At 47.8% G+C, this 25,133-nt stretch overlaps 1 protein-coding gene across 1 annotated transcript in view; it reads right to left on the minus strand.

Annotated features, from left to right (window-relative positions):
• EPHB1 (EPH receptor B1) overlaps positions 1-25,133 on the minus strand; it is a 465,091-nt gene that overhangs the window by 154,149 nt on the left and 285,809 nt on the right. The window contains exon 4 of the mRNA XM_027545449.1: positions 1,516-1,671. Within this exon, the coding sequence (XP_027401250.1) occupies positions 1,516-1,671 (156 nt within the window). The remainder of the gene's footprint in view (positions 1-1,515; positions 1,672-25,133) is intronic.

The following is a 25,133-nucleotide window of genomic DNA, read 5'->3' on the forward strand; positions in this document are numbered from 1 at the left end:
TATTTTAGGGCTGCCACACTTAGGAGAGGAGGAGCAAGTTCTTGAAAGTGCTGTGCAGGGATAAAGGTGCTTCTGATCTCTGCATGATGCTGAATTATGAGGGAGAACATGGTGGAGAAATTCTCCTCTCCTCCAGCCCTCCCCCCAAGGGAGCAGAGTTTCCCCCTTCCATTTTGGCAGGATGACTGCCCTTCCGTCTATAGCAGGGAGTTGGAGAGTGCTGGGGCTGATGCACAAGCCCCAGCCCCTAGAATTTCTGCCCCAGGGATTCACGCTAGACTCTGGTCCTGTCGTTTGGCAGAGGCATGGATGTACCATATAGGCACACAAGGGCCTTCACTGGGTAACCAAAAAGACAAGTGAAGGATGACTGGACACTCTGCTGTACAGTAGAAACTCACACAACATTGTAAAGCAACCATGCATGCGTGTGCTTGCTTGCTAAGTCAAGTCCAACTCTTTGTAGCCCACCAGGCTCCTCTGACCATGGGATTTCCCAGGCAAGAATACTGGAGTGAATCGCCATTTCCTTCTCCAGGGGATCTTTCCAACCCAGGGATCAAACCCGCATCTCCTGCACTGCCAGGTGGGTTCTTTACCACTGAGCCAAAGCTCCAGTATAAAGTTTAAAAAAGGGAAATACTGAGAGGCAAAGGAAGGCTTCTTGAGCCTGGCTGGGTGGGGAACAGTTTAGAGGCCTTATGAGAAAAAAGCTGAAACAGGGGGAAATCAGCAGCTGGCTGACAAAGTGGGAAGCAATGGTTGGGATCAATGGCTACTGCCAAATAGGAATTTTTGTTTAAAAGTGTTCAATTCTGTTTTCTACTTCTCCATTGAATGTTCAGTAGAATCTACATCATTGCCACAATAAGTTATCAGTGGTTATCTCTGGATATAGATAATATGGTTGCATTTGTTTTCATATCTACTCATTTCTGCTCAAATTCTCTCCAGTCAACATGCATTAACTTTATAATCAGAAACTATAAAAAATGTTGTTTTATAAAAATCTACATTAGAAAAAAAGAAAAATTTTACTAGACAATTAGTAAAATCATGAGAGTTCTGAGGGGAGCCTGGTCACAGAGATACAGGAAGCCTAGTGAAAAGAGAGGATAGTTTCAGCTGTGAAGACCAAGTGATCTTCTTGGAGGAGGTGACTGGAAAAGTTACCAGGAATTGTTCCAGCATCTTGGTGCACCTTGATTTTGCACTCAAAGAACTCTCCATTTGACATTTTTAACCATCTGGTGGACAGAAATTGTCTTGCTTGAGTAGGAGGAAGGCCCTCTCATCTGGGAGGAGAGGACCAAGAAAGAACCTATCTTAACTAATACTGATAGAGGGACCCTGTTTGCCCAGCAAGGAGCTGTTCATTTCAGCACCACAGCCAGCATTTCTGCTTTGTACCTTGCAATTGGAGAATGGTGTCTTAAGTCTTCCCTGCCCCAGGCCCACCACTTGCACTATCAGACAATCAAACTCCCCAGCCCAGAGCCCCTACTATACACTTACTAGTGCATGCCACTTCTGGGGGGTCAAAATCCGCTCGGTAGTAGCCGGTCCTGCAGGTGCAGATGGGAGATGCCTCTGAAGGGGATCGGCTGTTGGAAGGGCAGTGAGAGCAGACCTCAGCTTCCTGGCTGGCCTTGAACATCCCTGCAGGGCAAGCTGGAAAATAAAGATGCTGTCTTAGAATTAATGGAAGAGGGGCCACAGAGGCCTTTCCCCGGAACTGGAAAATGAACCATTCTGTCCCCTTAAAAAGGACAGTGAGATACCCCATTGCTCAAAGTGAGCATTTCAGATAGAGGAAACCCCTACTTAAAACTTCCGAGTCTTCAAACATCCTTAGTGAAATATATTTTCCCAATACCAATGGCCTCTCTCACTTGAACAATATGAATAATGATTCTTCCCTTTCAGGTGTGTCGAGAGATTTAATTGAGAAAATGAATCTAATGTATAGCTCAGTGTCTGAGGCATAAGTGCTTTATAAATGGTTATTCCCTCCCTCTTCCACCTGGTTAACAGTTAGGGGCCTTACCCTGATCCACTCAGTGAAGGATTTTCACCGGTACTCAGATGGAACGATGCCCTGGTTGACAATGGGCTGGACCTATGGTTCTTAAATGTCACATTGCAACACACATGAGGGACACTGTGAGCTGTGTTAACACTTATTATGAATGATGGTAAAGGGCTGAAATTCATGACTGATTCTTTAAGAAGAAATTAAAGTGATTTCAAGGTTACTGGCTTAACAATATCATTCTCCCTTAATTGCATTTTGAAATGCTTGGAGGTGGGGGTGGGGCAAAGAAGGATGGCTTTACAGGCAGTGCACCAGGGAATGTGTCATGCACTTGGTATCATCTATCATGTACATGTCAGTGGGGAAGTTTGGGAATGCCTCGTACAACCCAGTGCCCACTAGAGCTGTCCACAGATATAAGGCACTTATTCTTTTTTCTCCATAGGTCAGCCTGTGAAGAGCCATGCCCCTAAAACCTGGCTCTAGGCCATTCCTCAAGCTTTTACCATGCCTCATCTCCAGAGACCTTTGACTCCAGACATCTGGTTCCTGCCTTGCTGATTCCTCAGAAAATTGGCCCTGCCTGTCTTCCTCCCTCAGGCCCTTTCTCACTATCCCAGCTCCTGACTCTTCTGGTCCCCAAGAAACCTGCTCTGGCTTATCCTTCCTTTGAGACCAGGCAAAACTAATTTCATAGTCAACTGGCTTTCTTACATACTTCACCAGCTCATTCAACAGACATTTAATATGATCCTGCTAAGAACTTGACCCAGGGAATTTTGAGAACAGAACCTGCCCTCAAGGAGTTCTTGATCCAATGCAGTCATACAACCACAATACTGTGTGATCATTTCCAGGGACTTCCCAGGTGGCACTAACGCTAAAGAACTTGCTTGCCAATGCGGGAGACATAAAAGATGTGTGTTCAATCCCTGGGTCAGGAAGATCCCCTGAAGAAGGAAATGGCAACCCACTTCAGTATTCTTGTCTGGAGAATCCCATGGATGGAGGAGCCTGGCAGGCTACAGTCCATAGCCTTGCAGAGTCAGACACAACTGAAGCGACTTAGCGTGCACACATGTGAACACTGCCACAGTAGAAGTGCCACTACTAAGGTTTCTGCTTATACAAAGCTCATCTTCCCAAATAGACTGTCCTCCTGGAAAGTGCAGAGTATTTTTTAACAGTAGCAGTAGCCACCATCTGTTAACATTCTTGTTAAGTGCTTACATGCATTCCTCTACGGGATAGCTATTATTAGCTCCATTTTGTTAATAAGGAAATTGGAACACTGAAAGGTTAAAAAAAGTTGCCTAGAATCACACAGTGGGAGAAGTAATAGCGATGATATACATATAAACTATTCGGAAAATATCCATATCTCTTCTACCAAGACAAGAAAGAACTGTTTCCTTTGCTGGGTAAGTTTTCTCACCCTCTCATTTGAAGTGAGCTAAAGGGTTTTGGTCACTCTGGAAGTGCCTGGGGCAGGAGCTCATCTTGAATGGGAGGACATTTTTGTCATGGAATGTTCTGAAATGGCATAACTCAAGCATGTTCCAAGGAGTCCATGTCCTTTGGGTTGTTAACACCAGCTACTCACAAAAGGGGTCTGCGGTCAGACATTTTGCATCTGTGGATTTAAAAAGGTCATTTCATTTTTTAATAAGAATTTTTCAGAACTTCCAAAAATGGGATATAGAATGCTGTATTTCTCACCAAGAACCCCTATTTTGAAGTACATCTCCTGGGATTCAAGTTCCATGGAACACACTGGGGTAACACTCTCTAGATGCTTCAGTAACCTTATCTTAAAGATTTCTGTTGTAACTCATGTAAAAATGGGCCACTCACTACACGTCTCAGCACATTCAAAAGAAACTTCTGGGTAGAAAGCAAAAAGCAAAAAAACTTAAATCTCTACTAAAGGCTTAATAAATAAAACACCAAAGGAAAACTGAACAGTACACCCAAAGTGTCCTAGAATTTGACTTGCAGATTTATCCTTTCAGACCCACACAGTAAAGTCTCTCCTTCTCTTTCCTCCCCCTCCCTTTCTTCTTTCCATTTCTCGTCCTTCTCACCCGTGAGAAGCACTTGGCCTTTTCTACCGCGGATCACCCAGCATTGCTGCCTCCTTCAGTTCTGGAGGGGGAGAACATGTAAATCCCAGGCCTGTGCTGCCCAAACACAGCAGAAGCTCTTTGCCTGGAAAGTGGGGGAGGGGAACATGGTGACTCATGCATTCACTGGAGCCCTGCCACATGTAATTTTCTTAATGTATCAGTCCAAGAGAAACAAGGTGTTTTCACTTTCTTTCGAGCATTTAAAAGCCTCCTTTCTTTACATTTAATACATTAACAGCATAAACAGTCATCCTGATGTCCATGAGTAGCAAGGGAGTTAGAAAGTGTCTGCCTCTGAGATCTCTGCTGAAGGAAGGCAGAACCAGAATGAGGTGACTCCAGAACGAGGTGATTCCACAGTGTGGGGCAATGACAGAGAAGGGGCCAAGCTGAACTTCAAAAGAGAGAAGTTCAGAGAAGGGCTGGGGTGAAAGGCCTTGGGAGGGGGCAAGACTCCATCCCCAATTAGCAACAGTCCTGGGTCTGATTCCTGGCTCAGCTGGATACTACCCGGGTGACCACTAGCAAGTTATGTCATCCTCATCTTGCTTATCTGTACAAAGAATTTATAAAAAAAGAATTTAACACTTCTCACAAAAACTCCCACAGGTCATTAGAATTTATTAAACTCAAATATGAAAATTTACCTAGGCTCAGTAAGAGGTAACAGTGCTAATTCTTTACCCTCATTTTTCCAGTTCCTTTTAAAAATAAGTTTTCTTTTAAGATTCATAAGCTTAGAGTCCCAAAGTGGGCAAATCAATCCTGGGACCAAAAGGAAAAATGTGTTTCTGCACAAATTATTTCTGCTTTGTATAATGGGGGAATCATTATATCTGTAACATATTTCTTATTGGTAATCACAAAATAGATGAATCTCATTAACATTCAGATTTCATAAGTTAATATTGTTTTAAAATCTATGTCTAGGCATTCCCTAATTTATAAAGAAGCCATATTCCTAGGTTCACTTATTGAACATTTAGACTAACTTGTCAGCATAATTGGGCTATATTTTCTCATAGAATTAATGCTTTAAATAATGCTTAGCATGCCAGACTAGTCCACAGAGCCTTTTTTAACTCATCTTGTATCAGACATCACTGAAAAGAAATGGAAGTTAATAAGACTGTTACGTTACTAGAAATTTAACATAGAAAAATAAATAAGAAATTTGTGCTACCCCTTGAGGAAAAGCAGCTTTAATTAGAGGTGATACATGGAGCTGCTTTTAGAGACTAACAAAAAAAATTTAGACCAAGAGAAGCAAAAGCAATGGCCTCAGCCCAGAGAAGTCACCTGAGTATATAAAGCAGTTTGGAGTAACACAGTAGAGAATGGTAAGGGCTCTGGCAGCCACACACACCTGCCTGAAGGCTCAAAAAAATAATAATTAAATGCTGTGATCACCTAATCAAGCACATATCCAAAATTGTCAAGCAATTTTGAAGTTGATAACACAGTTACTTGCTTTAATATCATTTCAAAACTCAGGGGTTGCCTTTCTCTTGATTAAAATTGAGGTCAGCACTATTACTATAGTCAAGAACTTCTCATTCAACTAATTTTTTTTAATTTAAATTTTCTTTTTTCTTTTTTTATTTTTTATTATACATAAAGCCCTTTTAAAAATTTGGAGAAAAAATAAATAAATAAATCATTCAACTAATTTTATAGACGATCTAGGCAAGCAGAGCCCAGAGGGTAGGGGACAGGCTCTGGGAAGTGCCCTTCCTTGTGGGGTGAGAGAGGAGGCAGACAATGGAACGCTGGTGTGTGTGTTCTTAGCTTAGGGGTGGGGGGACCGGTCAGACAGGAAGTGCCTGACTTGGAGGATCCCCCACTATGACATGAGGACCAGAAGAAGCATTTTCCAGTGGCGACTAAGGGGTGAAATTCAAGAGAGGCTAAGACAAAACTCGAAGGGAAGGGGTGGAAGAACAGGAGAGGTAGGAAGGAAAATTAGGTCAGAGTACCCAGGCCCATCTCCACCGGGAGCATTTCATCACTATTCTGGGAGGTGCGTGGGAAAGGAAGAGCCGCAGGGCCTTGCTGTGTATTCCCACAAGACCTCTGTCCGAGGGACACCTGTGACTTGGAGGGCTGTACATTTTGATACTAGCACAGCCCAGATTGCTTTGTTTCCTTAAGAAAAGGGTGGGGGTGACTTCCATTGACTCCATTGCAGAGGATCACGGTTCAGACAGGTAAATGCAGCTTTTAGGTGGCACCCCCTCCCCTGCCACGCACACACATCTTTCCCCGCCCCTGACTCTGGCAGAGAGCAACAGACAAGACATGAGTACCAGGTCCCTAAGCATGTGTGTATTTTCTATCCCCCAAGCAAAATACGCAGCATTTCCCTCCCACTTCAAGCAACAAGGGACTGGTACATGTGACCTCTAGCTGGTATCCAGAAGGGCACCTTGAAACACCCACCCAACTTCTCAGAGCCTCAGATGTAAGGAATCATCTAGAGCTTACAATGCTCTTGAGAACCCCCTCCCCCCCCTCCCTGCACGCAGCCTCCCCATGACACTAAATCCATCACCAACAGTACTATTACTTTATAAAGAAACAGATTAAGTGTCTCATAAACAGTGCAGTGATTGAGATAATGGAAAGCGCCTCTCGTCCCCATCTGCAGCATCAGGTTATGAAGCATTTCCAAGCAGCCAGGAAGAGGAAATTAATAGAAGCAAGAGGGAATAACCACTTTTATGCAATTTCCTCAGGAGATAGTGGACCATCTAATCTTTATTGGAGCCCTTTAACCTGTCACTCAGCACTCACCAGAGCCTCTTTAGCTCTCACAATTTTTCTTGATATCCAAGAGAGATAAAATGAAAACCTCATAACATTATTTTATAATTTTTGTACTTGGAGGGTGCACATTGCCTCTGCCCCTCCCCCTCTACTGAGGCCTCATGAAACATTTTTATGCAGCAGGAATGTGGGAGAGCTTAACTATTCCCGGTGCATGGTCCAGGGGGTCACAGCTTCTCTGCAGAAAGGAAATCTCTCCGTGCATTTTAAATGCGATGCTTCCCTCCACCGCCGCCTTCTGTCCTTGGTTTTTCTTTTTAATAATCTGATTACTTCTCCTGATCTAATTTTTTTCCCCCAAATGAGTTTGCAAAGGTTCATGCCAATGAATATTCATCCCCTGTTTAAGAACCGGGTGCCTTTTTCTCAAGGCAGGTGCAGCTCAGCAGCTGGCTGGGGAGGTGTGCCTGCCTCTCGGGTGACAGTGAGAGGGGCGAGGCTCGTGCTCCTGGTGAGGAAGAAAGAGGTTCACAGCCCTGAGCTCACTGCCTCTCAACCTCCTCTTTTGTCTCCAAACTCTGCCGGTGCTCTTGAGGAGCCTGCTGGGGTGGGCAGTGGCTGAGACACACCTCCGCAGCCTCCAGGATGAGCGTGGTGGGCGGGACAGGGGGCGGCTGCGGCTGCTGCTGCTGCTTCTCCTGCTGCTGCTGCTAAGTCGTTTCAGTCGTGTCCGACACTGTGCGACCCCATAGACGGCAGCCCACCAGGCTCCCCCATCCCTGGGATTCTCCCGGTAAGAACACCAGAGTGGGTTGCCATGTCCTTCTCCAATGCATGAAAGTGAAAAGTGAAAGTGAAGTCGCTCAGTCGTGCCCGACTCTTAGCGATCCCATGAGTTGCAGCCCACCAGGCTCCTCTGTCCATGGGATTTTCCAGGCAAGAGTACTAGAGTGGGTTGCCATTGCCTTCTCCGACAAGGGGCGGCGTCAAGCCCTTTATGCAGGGCATGTGCACAGCTCTGCAAGGCTCCCCTCTGAGGTTTTGTGGCCTCAGGTGAGCCCTGTTTGTACATTCATGCCGGCGACCCAATGCCTCCCTCGTCTTCACTTTACAGAGGCTGACCCCAGGGGTTCTTGACTCTTGACTTCAGGCCTCCAGGCATGAAGCTCCGTTGAAGGAGGTGTGCTGGGGTTCCCTGTCTATGTCATCAGCAGTCTGTGTGTTTCCCAGACATGGGTCTCCCTGAACAATCTCAGGACATCCCAGTGGGACCCAGGCCTTGTGAAACCCCCACTTTCCCTTATAGTGAGGGCAATGTATTGAGAAAACCAATAGCAGAGAAGTGGTCTCCAGGCATCCACCCAGTGGATTATCCAACTACTGTACTAGATGGAAAGGTCTCTGAAGGTTGATGCTAGGTGTTGCCCTCTCTGCATTTTCTTCTCCCTGGTACTGAGCACAGGCCTTCCACATAGACACATGCATTGGCTGCCTGGAGGTGGTGGCACACGCGCAGGCCTTGAAGGATAGGCAAAAGCTGACGCAGAAATGGGAGGGTGAGGCAAAGGGAAAAGAGTGCCCCAAGCCTCGGAGAGAACAAGAACAGCACTTGTCTGGGGAACTTGGAAGGAGAGGCGACCTGGCAGTAGAGGCTGCCCGGCACACACAGCATTCATGGGGCCACAGCAGGAAGTGGGCTGGAGTACTCAGGTGTGTCTGACTGTATACATGGGGCCAAATGGATCTCCAGTCCCTGCCTTCATGGGCCCAGTGCCAGCAGTAACAGCCTGTGCAGAGGGAACACTTAGCTGTGTCATACAGTCGCATCACTCTTAGTGACACTTGCTGAAATTGATGAACGCTGCAGGCACCATGACATAGACGAGACTGTAACTTCCAGTGCTATTAAGCTGCTCAGGCAGTAGCAGCAGCAAGCCTAGAACACATCAATCAGCAGGGAAGTTGTTAAAGATGCAGGGTCAGGGTCAGGGGCACTTAGCCTTGGTGAAATGGGGAGATCACTGGTCAGAACTGAAGGATGACAAACAGAAGAGCAGTGTCCCAAGGGGGAGGGGCAGGCACTTAGATCCTTGTCCCTGATGGCGCCTATCCCTAGGGAACAGCCGGGCACAGCACAGCCAAGACCAGGTTTGGGGAGGGAGACTGCACTGGGGATCAGAGCCTCTCAGCAGGGAATTCAGGGCTGCATTCTGCAGTCCTGGCCCAAGTCAGTGTTTAGGTGGTGGGATAGTGTGAAGCAAACCTAGGGGTTTTCTATGATCTAGGCCAGTGATTCTCAACCTGTGGTCTCTAGACCAGAACCACCAGCAGCAGGACCTGGGAACTTGTGGAAATTCAGAATCCAAGACCCCACTCCAAATCTACTGAACCAGAAATGCTGGGGTGGGGCCCAGTGATCTGAGTGTTCCAAAGCCCTCCAGGGGATTCTGACACAGCTCTAGTTTGAGAACTGCTGCTTTAGGATCTCCAGGTAAAGTAGAAACATTCTGACCTTGGGATCTGTGAAAACGGCCACTCCCTGGTTATGTGATCTTATGCAAGTTACTTAACCCTCGACCTCAGCCCCCAACCCTGTATACAGGGACACTAGAGTAACTTCCTTCTTACAGTTTTGTGATGATCAGTATAGTATATGCAAACATACTGGAATGTAGCATCGCCTCAATAAATAGCGGCTAGGTGTTTTCTACAAGGAGCCAGACTGAATGTTTTCAACTGTCATTCATTTTAAAGTATTTAAATTGGCCACTTAATATAATCTTGGAGCCATGCCAGGCACTGAGATCTACCAGTGGATGAAACACACAAAGAGCCCTCTGCCATGAAGCTGACTTCCTAGTGGAGGAAATGAAGTGAAGTTGCTCAGTTGTGTCCGACTCTTTGCAACCCCATGGCCTGTAGCCCACCAGGCTCCTCCGTCCATGGGATTCTCCAGGGAAGAATACTGGAGTGGGTTGCCATTTCCTTCTGCAGGGGGTCTTCCTGACCCAGGGATCGAACCCAGGTCTCCCGCATTGCAGGCAGACGCTTTAACCTCTGAGACTCTAAACTGGAAATTCCAACAGAGAGAATCAGTTTTGGAAGCCAGATCAGGCACTAACTGAGGCTTGGAGGGTCTCAGACAACTGACACCTAAGTAAAGACATAAAGAATTAATAGAAGCTGAATAGGTTGCAGAGGTAAAGTGGGTTAGTGAGGGGAGACAGAACACCCTCCATGTGGAGAAAGCAGCATGTGCAAAGGCCCTGGAGGAAAAAAACATGAGTCAGTCTGTAAATTGTGAGCAGTGTTTCTATGACCAATTGTTGTATGTGGAGCGGGCAGGGGTCAGTTGATAAGGAGGCTGAGTTTCATGTCAGCTCCTAGATTTGATCCTTAGGTCATGGGCCACTGCTGAGTTTAACACTGGGGAAAAAACACAATCAGATTTTTTGTGTCTGAAAGATCACACCGGCTGCTGGGAAGAGAATGGGTCAGAGGAGTGGGGACAGCTAAAGAGAGTCTCAAAAGCCCAGAAAGAATGATAATCACTGGGGTAGTGGGAACAGAGTCAAAAGTCATTAGAAGAGGAGGAGCTGGCGATTAACTGGGCCTCCCTCATTCATCAACAGTATGCACGGAGTCCCCACTGGATGTCAGGCACTGGGCTAAGTGACCTGTTGATGGCTTGTACCCCTACTTTCCTACCAGTGCCAGAAAGCCTGCCCTCCATACTTCATCTACTTGGGCCAGGCATTTTCCTCTTCCTGGAGTTCTCTTTTAAAAACCCTATACCCTGGCATTGAGTTCACTTTGCCTATGACTTTGAGGGGGTTGAGAGTGACATTAGGAAAGGGAAGAATGGGGAAGTGGGGTGGGGACTCCTCCTGGAGCTGGCTGGGTCTGCTCCCCACCACCAGCCAGCAAACAGGGCCCTCACCCTGAGGAGGATCCTTCACTCAGGAATCTTTCAGGACCTTGGACAGGGAGGGAGGGAGGCCTCTAGCTGGAGACCCAGCCCCCAGCTACTCCATGTCACTGGACCCTGAAGGTTGCGGCGCTACCTGAGTGCCTTCCCAACAGGCCACCTGACAGCCAGTAGCTACTGGGGGCCCCATGGAACTGCTGCTTAAGCTTTAGCCTGACAGAGCCCTTTCCCTTTTATAAGTTTGACTCATTTGAGGGGTACTTCCTGTGTGCCCTGAGTTAGATCTAAGACAGTCACTTTCTTTACACTGGGAGAGGAGAGGGCTGTTGTTGAGGAGTTAGGGCAGACATGCAGGGAATCAGATGTAGAAGGGGGCCTGGAGGAGTCCTCGATCCATAGGTAGCAGATGGCCAGTGAAGATGGAATACTTCAGATGTGGGGCTCCAGGGACAGAGCAAGGCCTCCTGGAGAAAAGCTAATGTCACAGCCAGGTGGTGAAGGAGGTAGGTGAGCACATGCTGGGGGTACATCAGGGGAAGGAGGGGTCTGTCCTTGAGCAGAGAGCAGAAGCATGCTGCCAGCAGCAGGACAGATTCCTTTAAGGGAATATGGCCTCCCCATTTCCCACCCCACCACCCAAGATGCTCCTCAGGGTCCCTGGAACTCGACAAAGCAGAAATGAGGGTCAGATCACTTCAGACCTTCCAATGGGCCTCTCCTGATCGGACACTCTGGGCCACAGGACTGCCAGGCCTCGGCTCCCACTGCTGTGTCAGGGGATGGGGTGGGCAGGGAATCCCCAGATGCCCCGTCTCTAGGCCCTGTTCCCACCCACGTCAGAGCCTGCCTGCCAATGCTCTGAAAGCACTGTCAATCTGGTTTCTCTGGGCAGCAGGCAACGGGGACATATGCTTGCAGTCAGGTGGCTTCCCACATTTTCTAACTGAAGTGTTTATTTTACCCTTTGAGAAAAGCCTTATTTTTAAGTATTCACCAACACAGAACTTGATGGATTCCCTTAAAAAAATAATTTATGATCAAGTGTTTAAGATAAATGAAGGTGACTTCTTACTGCATTTCTCAAGGCTGGACAATGACGAGAAGCCACCCTCCTCTTCCTGTGGCTGGGGCAGGGCTGGCTACCTGCACGCACACAGCCAGCCAGGCCTGGTGAGTCATCACACCCAGAAACAACACTGCTGTCCCCTGCTCTCTCTGTTTCTCGGTGACAATGTAGGAAAAGAAAAAAAAAAAAAAAAAACATGTTTGGATGCATCACACAAATTGCATTTCCTCTCCAAAATCTGACAAGGTAAATAGCACTCGTCTCTTAGGGAAGGTTATTGTTTCTCCTTTTCCAAGCTTCCTCGTTCCGGGGTTTTGTTGAGTCCACAAATCACATGCAGTCAGGGTGGAAAAAGACCTTAGAAACACCCTAGAAGAGGGTCAGCCAGTATAGCTATCATCACCACCTCCCATATTGTCCATGGCAGACATCACTAATCAATCATGGCACTCATTCCCAGTCAACCCAGATCAGAGCTCAGAATCTTTAACACAATGCCCCCCACCCCACCCCTGCCCCGGGCAGCTGGTACCCACGGATCAGAGTTGGCCCATCCTAGATCTATGATGGAGAAACTAAGGCCAGGAGAAGGCAAGGGATAACTTGGTCAGAGATGCACCAGAACAAGCCTCAGGGAACCAGAACAAGCCTGAGTCTGCTCCACCAGCCTCATCAGGATAAGCCCGCTGCAGCCCTGGGGGAGCTTACCCCATCCCTGTCTCCGCCTGCCTCGACTCCTTCTCCCTTTTGTCTTTGAGGTCAGCCCCACTGCACAGCCTCCTCTCCAGCTGGGATGCCAGGGAACCTAATTATTCTCTCTGTGTGCATCCAGGGAAGAGTTGCATTATGTTTAAGTAAGTGTAGCTAAGAGGTGCCGCATCTCACGAGAAGGTCAAGTGCTGCATATGTATAATATAAGATTAAGATTTTCTCCTTCTGCAGTGTACTTGATAAAATAATTTTGCTGTGACCTTTACAGAAATGCAGGAGTAGAAATGGGCACAGTGGAACTTCCAGCTTCTCCCCTGGTCACAAAGTCATAAACACCATCAATCTATAACACTATTACACACCATTTAAGTGGGACAAGTGAGCAAAAGAAATGATTTTTATTTTTATTTTTTGGTAATGACAGAACAAAAGCATTGGAGGCTGAAATTCTCAAGCTGGATTACCGGAGCCGTGTTGACAGATAAAGGACATGAATGAATCCTTTTCGCACGCTGCCCTGGCCTAGCCTGGTGGCATAAAGACTGGGGCAGGGGCCTCCTGCAGATTGTCAGAGGAAAGGGGCCTGTCCAAGGTCACAGAGGAATCAGTAGGGTCTGATCGGCTCTGCCCTGCCCTTGTCAAGAGGGTGTGGGGGACTGGTCTCAGCTCCTAACTGCGGTGACAGTGGGTGCACCACTCTGCAAGTCTGGGAGTCAACTCTAACAAAAAGGGAAAGAGCTGTGAGTAATAATCAGTATTGAAATAATAAGGTTATATGCATCCCAAAAGATTCTCCAAGTAGGATTGAACATGACATTTATCCAAAAGGCTGAAGGCAGACAAAGTTGGCAGAATATTTTGGTCTGACCCATGACTTTCGCTTGAGAACCTCACCAAATATGAACAGGGAAACAGGGCTCGCAGATTCTGGAACAGGGAGGACACCCTCCTTCTGTGCAGCTGAGCACAGCCATCAGAGGCGCTGGACCCCTGGAGGCTGTGTGAATGGCCCAGCAGCTGCTGTAACTCAGAGCAGCTGAAACAGGGCTCCTGCTGAGGAAGGGCAGAAAAGGGGTGAAGAGCTGTATGCTCTCTGGTGACCATTTATTCCCAGGTGTTGAGAAGTCATTTCCAGCATGCTCTGCATCCTCCCTATCTGCATGCAGTTCCTGGATGTAATGATACAGGAGCATCACCAGTTACCTTCAGGTCTGTTAATTAAACATGACTAAGGGGGAAGCTTGCAGTAAAGCTCAGAGGTGTGTGGGTGGCACTTAGCACTTATCTCTCAATGCCCACCTAGGGCAGACCAAAAGAGCCGTCCTTCTGAAGGCACCATGTGAGGGAGGGCTTGGGAAGGAGCAACAGGTGCAGATGCCCAGGGAGGACCGTGAGGTAGCAGTGGGGAGAGATGGGCAAGTCCTCCTGAACAGCCTGTGAGAGGATATTCCCAAAGGAAACAAGTCCTGGGCTGACGGGTTCATAGGAGCCTAGCGGGACAGGAGACCACCACCTGAACCCTCCACTGCAGAGGAGGGCACCTGCTCTTCCTTGCTACCCTCTCCCTGCAGCAGAGGTCTCATATTGAACGAGAGACCAGCCTTTCCTGCAGAGCACAGTCGGGGGCTGATGCTGAGTGCTCTCCTCCCACCCTATGCAACCTTCTAAGGCAAGGTTTGTGGGTGTCAAACTGACCTCCATTGGCTAAAACTGGTTACAAAGTTGTGTCAATAAAAATAACATAACTAATAATAACAACAATCAGCATTTAAACAGCACATTTATCAAGGGCCAGGTACTCAGGTGCTCAGCATGACTTCATTTCATACTCATAACATTCCTAAAAGACATAAGCTACAATTATTCCCATTTTTCCCATCAGGAAACTGAGGGTCAACACAGTCAGCAGCTTGTCCAACGCCCAAAGTCAGTGATGGAGACAGGCACTGAACATAGGCTATCTGACTCCAGAGACTTGAGAGCTCATTTGGAATGTTTTAAAATCAGGTAAATTTCCTTGCAACCAATAAAAACCAGTGTGCATCGTGTTAAATATAATTTATGGCAATGTGACTTCCTGGGGAAGGGGTACCAGCTTCTAAGTTATAGACGCTACTACTCCAAAGTCATAGGAAACAAGTTCTATCATTTTTTTTTTTGAGCCTTGGTTTCTTCATCTGTAAAAATGGAATTAATTGGCCCTATCTCATAGATTTGTTTTGATCATTAAATGAGATAATGAATATAAAATGTTTGGTGCTGTACCTAGCATATGATAACTACTCAGCTAAAAGTAGCTGTTTCAATGCTATTCTCTCAAATCATCCTACCCTCACCTTCTCCCACAGAGTCCAAAAGACTAAAAAAAAAAATAAAATAAAAGTAGCTGTTAATATATTCTTTAATAAAATTATTGTTGTTCAGTATAAGTACTATGAGCTTCCCAGATGGCTCAGTGGTGACATCGGAGATGCATGGGTTCAATTCCTGGCTCGGGAAGATCCCCTGAAGGAGGAAATGGGCACCCATTCCACTATTCTTGCCTGGAAAATCCCGTGGAGAGAGGAGCCTGGCAGGCTACAGTCCATGAGGACATGACTGAGCACCTAGTACTATAAGTAGTGTGCTGATGTTACACTTTTAAAAATTCAACATTTGTCCCACTCCATGGAACATTCCCATCAAGGTTTAATAACCCATAGGCCTTGGCTTGAATTGCTAAGATTTGGGAATATAAACTGAAGCATATGTAACCTCTGGGCAGTGACTGTCAAGAGAGAAAGTTAGCTGGAAAGTAGACATTATGGCTGAACTCAGGCTATGAGGATGTCAGAGCAACAAGTTTAATATACCTGGGTCTCTAACACCAGGATACAGAGTACCCTACCAGCCTGGATATATTTTACATGACAGAAAACAAATCTCTCTCTTTTAAAAAAATTATCTTACATATTTTTTCTTTCTCATCGACAGCTGGAATCCTAACACATCATTTCCTTTCAATTAAATTTTATAAGGAGGATGGTACCATTCCCATTTCACTGGTAATGACATTTGGGATCAGAGAGGTAGAACAACTTGCCTGGTATTTCACAGCTAGTCTGTGGAAGAGGCAGAATTCAAAACCAGATACGTTTGATACCCATATCTTCAAAGCTGATACCCTTCCCAGTTATTGGGTTGGCCAAAAAGTTTATTTGGGTTTTTCAATAAGACTTGAGAATGACATGTTCAGATGCACTTAAGTTCTGATGAGAGGCTTGGGAAATGGATAAGATGTATTGCTTGTCTGCTCAATGAAGGCATCTTGCCCTACTTTCCCTGCTTCAAAAGGGAGGAGGGAAAACCATCTATGGTCCATGTCATATGCTGGCTCCGATCCCTCTGAGTCCCCGCCTGCCTTCATTCCTGACCAGATGTAAAAATGTGATGTATGGATGTGGTTGCTGGGCATTCTGCAGAAGCCTGCTCTAAAAGGCAAATTCATCCTTCCTGTGGCTTCTGATAGGCAGAAGGAAGTGAAGGCAATGTCAATGGTAAGACTGGCTGATTTTCCAGAGGACAGTAGATGAGCAGCCCAGCAGCAGGTACGGGGTGGTAATTATTCACTGGTACTACCTACTCCCACCTCTAGTAGGCACCAGCTCCCTAAAACATAAGATGTTTGCTATGGACATGACATATGGGTACCTAGAATTATTATTGTTTATTATACCCCAGTCCAAATATGCCAAAGGAGGCTATCACATTTATGCCCACAGCCTGAATAACTTCAGGATGGGACAGTGGTACAGAAGTAGCCAGCCTGCTGTCCACCAGCACTGGGGGCATAGAGCAGTGAGTGCCAAGGAAACGGCATGCATTGAAATCTGGATTTCACCATCATCAGACTAATAGTCATTATAATCCTATGAAACTTCATTACTGAATTCCCCCTTTACCATTTCTACACGTAACACTCATTTGTTAATAACCAAGATAAAGGTCCATAAAACAATATTGCTCCCATGTAACACGTCTCTTTCTCCTTGCTCTCAATAAGACTCCAGAATTTCATCAGAGGAATGCAAGTGCTTCTATAAGATGTGTCAATTATTTCAAGATGATAGGTATTCGATTCCCAAATTCATCAGTAGGGGCCAAGAATGTATTGGTTCATCAAGCAGAGCACATTTCTGGAAGCGCTCTCACCATTTGGGAATCAAATAATAATTGCAATACCAACACCTTGACTTTCTAATGCATTTTTTCAAGCTAAAGGGTTTCAACACATTCCCCCACCAAACCCGTTCTTAGATTCATCTTTCTTTGTAGGCTTCTGAAATAGTGAAGGCGCTAGTTTTATTTCTTCCATTTTGCAGAGGAAGAAATTCAGATTCTCAACTCAGAAGCTGAGTGACTTACATAAACAAAGCATACTGGAGGCAAAGGAGAGATAGCAGACCTTTCACTCTGGGGCTCCAATCACTTGAGTACACAGCTTCAGAAACATCACTTCTTGGATCCAGGCCCTGAGCCGGATGCTAGATATACAGCACGGAGTAAGTCAGAGTCCCCATTCTCAAGGAACATCAGCGTAACGAAAGATGCTGACAGTAACGACAAAATAACATGATTAACGGGAAAAGAGAGACATGTATAGCAGTGGGGAGAAAAGAGACAGTCCCCTCTCATATTGGTTGGGAGAGAGGACAGGTCTTTTGGAGATGACAGTTTTGAAGCATGAATAGGAGTTTACTAGGTAGATAAAATGAAAGAAGGCATTCAAACAAAGAAAACGGCGTGTGCAAAGGCATGGTGATTGGGAAAGGGTCAAGGACGTTTAGTCCCTTGGTGGTGCCCTTTGAGAAGACTTCGTCTTCAACGGAAGAGATATCAGCTATTCCAAATGGGCTGAAATTAGTTTTGGAGCAGGTCAGAATGTTGTACTAGTCTTGAAATAAGCTGGAATCATGGATGTTTCAGGAACACTCATCTCCATCCCCCACTGCTGACACTCTCCTGATGAGTGTCTGCCTCACTCTCTCATACAGTCCTTCTTGCCCGCCTCCTTCTGACCTCCCAGAGCTAATCAAAGAACCTTGTTCTGGTTAGTAGGGTATGGGTGTTGCAGCTCTGGATGGGGCTGCCCAGACTTCTGAACCCTGAAATAAGAACCTTTCTAATGTCCTGAACACATCTGAATGCATTCTCTGGGATACATTCGTCTTTTGCCCAGAGCAGAATGGCACAAGTGCAAAAGGGCCCTTCTGTAGAAAGAGAGTGAGAAGGTGCCACGGGCTGAATGTTTGTCCCCCACCCTCCCCGACAAGGGTTTCCCTGGTGGCTCAGATGGTAAAGAATATGCTTGCAATGCGGGAGACCCAGGTTCGATCCCTGCATCCGGAAGATTCCCTGGAGGAGGGAATGGCTACCCACTCCAGTGTTCTTGCCTGGAGAATCCCATGGACAGAGGAGCCTGGTGGTCTTCAGTCAATGGGGTCACAAAGAGTCAGACACGACTGAGCAACTCTGTCTGTTTCCCCGACAAATCCATACACTGAAGGCCCCACCTCCAGTGTGATAGGTATTTGGAAGCAGTGCCTTTGGGAAGTAATGGGGCTTAGACTAGGTCATGAGAGTGGGGCCCCCATGATGTCTCTCTCTCTCTGTTTCTCTCTCTCTACCCCAAATCGCCCCCCTTCCAGGTAACAAAGAAAGAGCATGTGAGGACTTAATCAGAAAACAACACACTGTCCAGGAAACGGAACTTCTCCAGACACCGAATCTTCTAGTACCTTGATCTTTGACTTCCCAACCTCCAGACTTGGGAGAAATACATGTGTGTTACTTAGACCCCTCAGTCTGTGGAATTTTGTTAGAGCAGTGCCCGCTCAGACGTAAGATGAGTTTCCCTTTTCACCAAGCTGGCCTTCCCTCCAGGCACAGGCTGATTCCTGTCTCCTGCAGAGGTCTCCTCTCTGCTCCAAATCAGGCTATACTTCCGTCCTACCCAGGCAAGGCCCAGTGTGGATTTATGATTTAATTTGTGTGTATGGCACTAAGAAATGATTTCTGGGCTGGTCACTTAAGAAATGATTAAAGACCATCATTTCAAAGCCGCAGCACTCCCTGGGGGAAGGGAAGCGGAGCCTGAGTCAGAAGGAGGTGTCAGCAGAGCACAGGATAGATGGACGCGTGACAGGGGAGGCCAGTCGCCTGGGGGAGAGGAGGCGGGAGGGCAGGGCCTGGATGCCTCCTTTCTGCGGTTGGGAGGGGTGTGCATGCTGGAGCCCTGGCCACGCCCCAAGACAGGGTGAGCAGTGTCTCCCATCTCACATTCATGATGCTATCTTTGTCCAGATTAGCAGGTACCATCTGAGGCAATTGCAGGCAAAGCCTGGCCCAGGCTCCCTTCCTCGGCATCTTTACAACCTCAGAGCAGTAAACCTGGGCTTAAGGTGGTGGAGTGTGAAAGCAGAAAACAACTCATAAAGGCCTCCACCCTTCAAAAGCTCTCCGTGCACTGACATAGACCGGAAACCTGCATGCGGCAGCTCTAAATCACCCCGCCTTATCTTCCCCGCGGACAGCCAAATGCCACACTGTGCCAATTTATGAGGTGTGGCTGTAAAGTTCTGAGACCAGCTAATAAGCTTGGGAAGACGCACTCGGCTCCCCTCGAGGGATTCCTCAAAGTCAGGGCTGTTCTCAGCACCTCCTGTGTTAATCAACCCACTTGGGCACAGGAAAACCCAGCTGAGTCCTGGCTCCGCCTGCTCAGGGCTACACATTCAACACGTGGCCCAGGTGTCCCCAGAGGTGGCCATGGGCCAGCAAAATTCACCCTAAGAGTTGACCCCAAACACCAGGGTTCCAGAACCAGTTCCTAAATCCTTGCTGCCTGTGAGGTCGTGGGTGAGACCTGCTGCCGCCTCTTTGGGCCACAGTGGGCTCATCTGTGAAATGGGATGGGTGGGGAGTAAGACCAGCTCTGTACCTTCACTGTTGGCTGGGGCGGTGAACACCTAAGACTTGATTTTCACATGAATTACACCTCCCACAGCTGCTAACCTGAGCCTCTGAAACATTCGTCATGGTAAATGACACTCTGATTTTTGTAAACTCCTTTTATTCTGAATAGCAAAATCAGCTGCGGGAGCACATTCTAGTTTGTTTTACAACCTTCGTCAGCATAGTGACAGAGAGGTTCCTGGGAAGAAAGGGGCTGAGCCCCAGGCCAGCTCTGCTGCTGAGAAGTGTGAGTCCCTCTCCGGACTACACTCACCCTTTTGGTGAAATGAATGGCTAAAATGGAGTCAATGGCCCATCTATTCCTCTAACACATACTCGCCCTTACAGTCATCCACCTATCTTCTCCCTACTTGGCACGCTCCTTTACTAAGCAGGGGCCCAGCAACACACACAGGCAAGCAAGAAGCAGTCCCAACTACCAGGCCTCACACCCTGACCTGAAGGACCGATCCCACTTCGGTGCAGACAGTCCAGCCAACACCACTATTCTTTCTGGCTGTACCCGTGGGTCAGCTGGGGGTACCCAGAAATTAAAGGCCGTGCTCACCGAGCAGGTCTAAGGCAAGGTGGAGACTCGGTGCATCTGGATTCAGGCCTCCTAGAGAGATTTTCCCATTAGTTTGTACAGCTTCTCCATCCATAATGATACCAACCGTAATGAAGATAAATATTTTGCAATGAACTGTCGCTTTTTCACATGGGAAACAGCTATTCAAATTAAAGGCACTTTGCTCTCTCTCTCTCTTCCCCTTTATTCTATTTCATTTTCTTGGCATATTTCTGAGCTTAAAAAAAAAAAAGGAAAGAAAAAATCTGTCCTGAAAAGGGAGAGGGAGGCCATGGACTATCCAGCAAAGAGTTTACTCACTGCCTAGATTCACTAATTTTACAGTTCTGCTGCCACAAACATGTGCCTGTGTGGGTACTCACTGAACTGCCATCATCACCTGCTCCTTAGAGGTGGTTGGGGGTGCAGGATGGGACTGGGGACCATGGGGATCCAGGCTGCAAGGACTGTTCTGGGCTTCCAAGGAAGCTAGGGATGGGGCCAGGGGATAGATGTGATGGACACACTTGGCCTTTATTATCATTATTATTGTGCAGGCATTAATTAACTTGACCCATGTAGCACTACTTTGTCTACTACACACAATTAAAAGCTTCAGTTATAGAGATGGGAGAACAGTAGGAGGGAACCTCACCACCTCCCCTTACCCCTCCCCAGGCTCTAGAGAAGATGCCCCTTATGGTGCAGATGAAGCAATCCACCCCCCACTCACTTTCAGCCCATTTCATGCCATTGCTGATGGGATCAGAGCCTTGCTCTGACGGTCTCACACTCTTTCTGTGTTTCAGCCTCTGTCTCCAGGACGCATCCTATGAACTGTCCACCAGCAGATGTCCCACCACCTGTAACTCCTCTAACCTCCTTCCCCTCCCTGCATCCACTTGTCACCACATCCTGTCATCTCTACATTCTGCTATTGTCAAATTCCCCAATTTCTGTCCCTACCTTGGTTCAGGCCCTTGTCTTGTCACCAGCTCCCTTATCTCTGTGACTGTGGCTTGCCTCCCCTACACACCTGCCAGAGAAATCTGCCAGTAAGCCTCCAAGGGCACCTCCAACTTGGCAATGACGTCCTGTGCCTAGTTGCGGCTGATCCCAAGCCCCTCAGGATCAATGGCCCTGCTCACCGTTCTAGTCTCTCTGTCAGCCTCTCCCTGTCCCTAAACACCCAAGCCCGCCCAGCTGCCTGAGGTGCTCAGGGCCCTCCTCCTGGAAGTGTTGGGTCCTCTGCACCTGTTCTAGACTTCTGTGTGCCCAAACCAGGGGTGTCTGTTTACCTGCCTGTCCCCCACCTCCACCAAGCTGCTCCCAGTACCTGATGCATATTTGCCCGCCAGCACCTAAATAGCACTCATATGCCCATGTTGACTGTGTGAGAAAGTGGGTACAGGCAAGAAAAACTTTGAAGAGCTCAGACCTCGTTTTAACTTTTCCTACCATGTGACTAACCTCCTCCCCAGAGCTCACTAACACGAATCCTACTCTCTGCAGGCTCTTTTCACTCATCTGTGCACCTGAAATGGACCACTGCCTCCCGTTTAGCTTACAGGCCACCTACCCATGTCAGTGCCCCTCATTTCTGGTTGGCATGAATATCTCCTCCCAGAACTGTGCCCTCCTGCCCCGCCCTGGCCCTGCTTAGCCCTGTCTGTGCATTTGTGTCCTGTCTGTGTTACAGTGCAGGATATGGAGCCAGGGGCCCAGGGAGGGAGCCTGGCCCCACCTCCTGCCAGCTGTGTGACCACAACCAGACACTAACTTCTCTAAGCCTCAGGCTCCCCGCCTGTAAATTAGGAATAAAAGTAGTTCCTATCTGCTCGAAATGAAAGTGTTAGTGGCTCAGCTGTATCCGACTCTTTGCGACCCCATGGACTGTAGCCTGCCAGGCTCCTCTATCCTTGGAATGTTCCAGGCAAGAATACCAGAGTGGGTTGCTATTCCCCTCTCCAGGGGATCTTTCTGACCCAGGGATTGAACCCATGTCTCTTATGTCTCCGGCGCTGCAGACAGATTCTTTACTGTGTAAGTCACCAGGGCTCAATAATAGTATATAATGGCAGCGCCTGTTGGAGAGTAAAAGTGATAATCTATGTAAAATGATTTGTAAATTAAGCAGTCAAAAGGGTTCATCACCATCATCCTCCTCTTCCTCCTCAACACCACCACCACCACCATCGGTCTCTCTCACTAATTAGTATACTTTGAGGGCACAGCCTGTATCCAGGTGCCATTTGCATGGTTCTACATCAAGATCCTGTGCAGCCCAGGTGGTGTCTTCAGGCATTTGTTGAACTGAACTCACTATAAGACTGTGCTCTTATCCCATTGGCTCTTGGGCTCTTACACCTGTCCATGGTGGTCCTGCCGTCTTCCCACGAAATCCCTGGCTTTCTTCCAAGCTCTTCTCTTGGCCCTGAACCAGTTTTAGGGGATCCTCTGAGTGATCCAGGATGCCCTGTAGCTCTGAGTTTACCCCACCTACCCATGCTGGGGAGAGCCTGCATTTAGCGCCCCTGAGACTGGGCCTCCTGCTCAGATCTCCCCACTCCTGCTGCTGCTCCATCTGCCTCACAGGGAGGCGCTCAGGCCTAACCTCTCCTTCCCCTCCCTCCCCCAGAAGTTGTGCAGCTCTGAACTCTCTGCCCACAGTGAATCCTTGGTGCCTTTTGTACCCTCCTGCCTCCCTGATGCTGGCCCCACCTCCGCACATGTGACTACTGCCTTTCGGATCTTAAAGTGATCAAATCCCCACCTCAACGTATTGTCTGTTAGACAATCAGTCCCCCATACACCTCCAGCCTTTTCAGATCCCCTTAGGCTCCCAGGCGCTGGAAGCAGGGGAACTACATTTCCCAGAATGCTGTGCTGTGGGGTTTGGATTAGAGCCCACCAATGAGTGGCCTTCCACCAGAGGGGTGGAGGCAGAGGTGGGAACAGCCCACGGGTTTGGTAGAAGTGAAGTTTCACAGTGACCTCCGCCTGTTGTCCCTGCACTTGCTTCTGTGCTAGAGGCAGCAGTGACCTCTGCCAATGCCACCTTCTGGCTACTGACTCCCTGAATGTTAGTGGCCAACCTGAAAGTGCTCAGGGGTCTGCCCGACCTCTGTCTCCTGTCTCTTTCAAGAGTTTTGTAGGCATCTGTGTGCATGTGTGCATGCTCAGTCGTGTCCGACTCTTTGCGACCCCATGGACAGTAGCCCACCAGGCTCCTCTGTCCATGGGATTTTTCAGGCAAGAATACCAGAGATTAGGTTGCCATTTCCTCCTCCAGGGATCTTCCAGACCCAGGAATTGAACCCACGTCTCTTATATCTCCTGCATTGGTAGGCGGGCTCTGTACCCCTTGAGCCACTGGAGAAGCCTTCCCCTATGTCAGACTGATTCTACTTGAAATACCTGGAGTATTTCTATATCAACTCCCTTTATCCTCCCCATACACAGCTTTTTATAAAATACTTAATAGGTTGAAATAACTCTTCCCAAAGCCCCCCTTTTATGCCATACACTCTGAGAAGGTGTGAGGAGTATATTCAAAGGTACCAGGAACACAAAATTCCTCAGACTTCAAGTGCTTTGCTGATGATGGAGGGGGTGGGGTGGAAACCTGGGCATTCCTCCCCCTACCCCTTCACCCCTCTTATCCACCTGATTTTTCCCCTCACTACACTGGAGAGAGAGAGGATGGAGATTTTGCAGTGGAAGATGTCTGACTGAACTAGAAACAGTTGGATGTAAAGGCAACACTCAACACTGAATACACTGTGCTGTACAGAAATTATGTAATTATGCCAGTTAATCCTCAAAACAGCACAACAGCCATGCACAATAACAACAGGAAATGGCCAGTGTGGGCGAGGACTTGCTCTGGGTGGGTGATGCACTCAGGCTCAGCTACCTTGTCATCTTCGATTCTCCCCCCAGCCCACGAAGGAGGTGCTGCCATTACATCTTTTAACAGATGTGGACACACCAAGATACAAGAGATTAAACAGTTTAACCCAGGTCCTACAGCTGCTCGTGACCGAGTCAAAATTCAGCCCAGGTCTGTGTCACTCATGCACCTGTTCCAAGTTAAGGGAAGGTGGAGTTTGAAGCCTCAGACCACAACCTGCAGCTATTTTCACTGGCTCTCAAATCCTAAAGACACCGAGTTGTCCTTCCAGTGCCCCCTCTGAATCCTTCTCACACCTGTTCCCCCCTCCCCTTCCCCAAAACCATCTCCTCAGATGGTCCAAACAGTGCCCTCTGGGAGTTTCCTGGCGATCCACTGGTTAAAATTTGGCACTTTGACTGCCATGGGGCCAGGTTCAATCCCTGGCTGAGGATCCCTAGGATCACACAAGAAAAACACACAAAAGAGCCCACAGCCCTTGGAAGACTCTGCCTTTGCCCCACCCCAGGTGTCCCCAGGGTAATTTAATTAAAGAAATTCACCCTGTCTTGCAAAGAAAGTTTGAGTTTCCCCAGAAACAATTTCTTTTAGAAAGAATCTGATTAACCTTGTAAGACAAGCAATAGAAATTTGGGGTTGGGGGCAGGTTGTTCCTGCTCATCTCTCTCCTGCCCTCTCTGCTTTCTTCCCTGGCCCCAGCCTAACCTTCTGAAATCCTCTTCCTCCAGGAAGTCCTCCCCTGAGCCCGAGATCTCATCCTATTAAGGCAGTAATCACCTTTTCTGCGTGACCTTCCTCTTGCCCTTTCCAACCTTGCAAGTCACTCCCCAACCTGCAAGGATTGTGCAGACCAAGAGGCAGGGCTGCTACAGTGCCAGCTCCAGGGGACAGGGTTTCTCTTTAGCTCCACCAGCCCCCCCAGAGCCACCCACAAGCAACAGGACATCTGTTAAAACAGTGCCAGGTACCTCTATGCCCTTTTGTACCCTGGGTCCCCTCTAGACATATGTAGGTGGGCCTGGGGTGG

The sequence above is a fragment of the Bos indicus x Bos taurus genome, chromosome 1, assembly GCF_003369695.1.
Source record: "Bos indicus x Bos taurus breed Angus x Brahman F1 hybrid chromosome 1, Bos_hybrid_MaternalHap_v2.0, whole genome shotgun sequence".
Taxonomy (NCBI): Eukaryota; Metazoa; Chordata; class Mammalia; order Artiodactyla; family Bovidae; genus Bos; species Bos indicus x Bos taurus.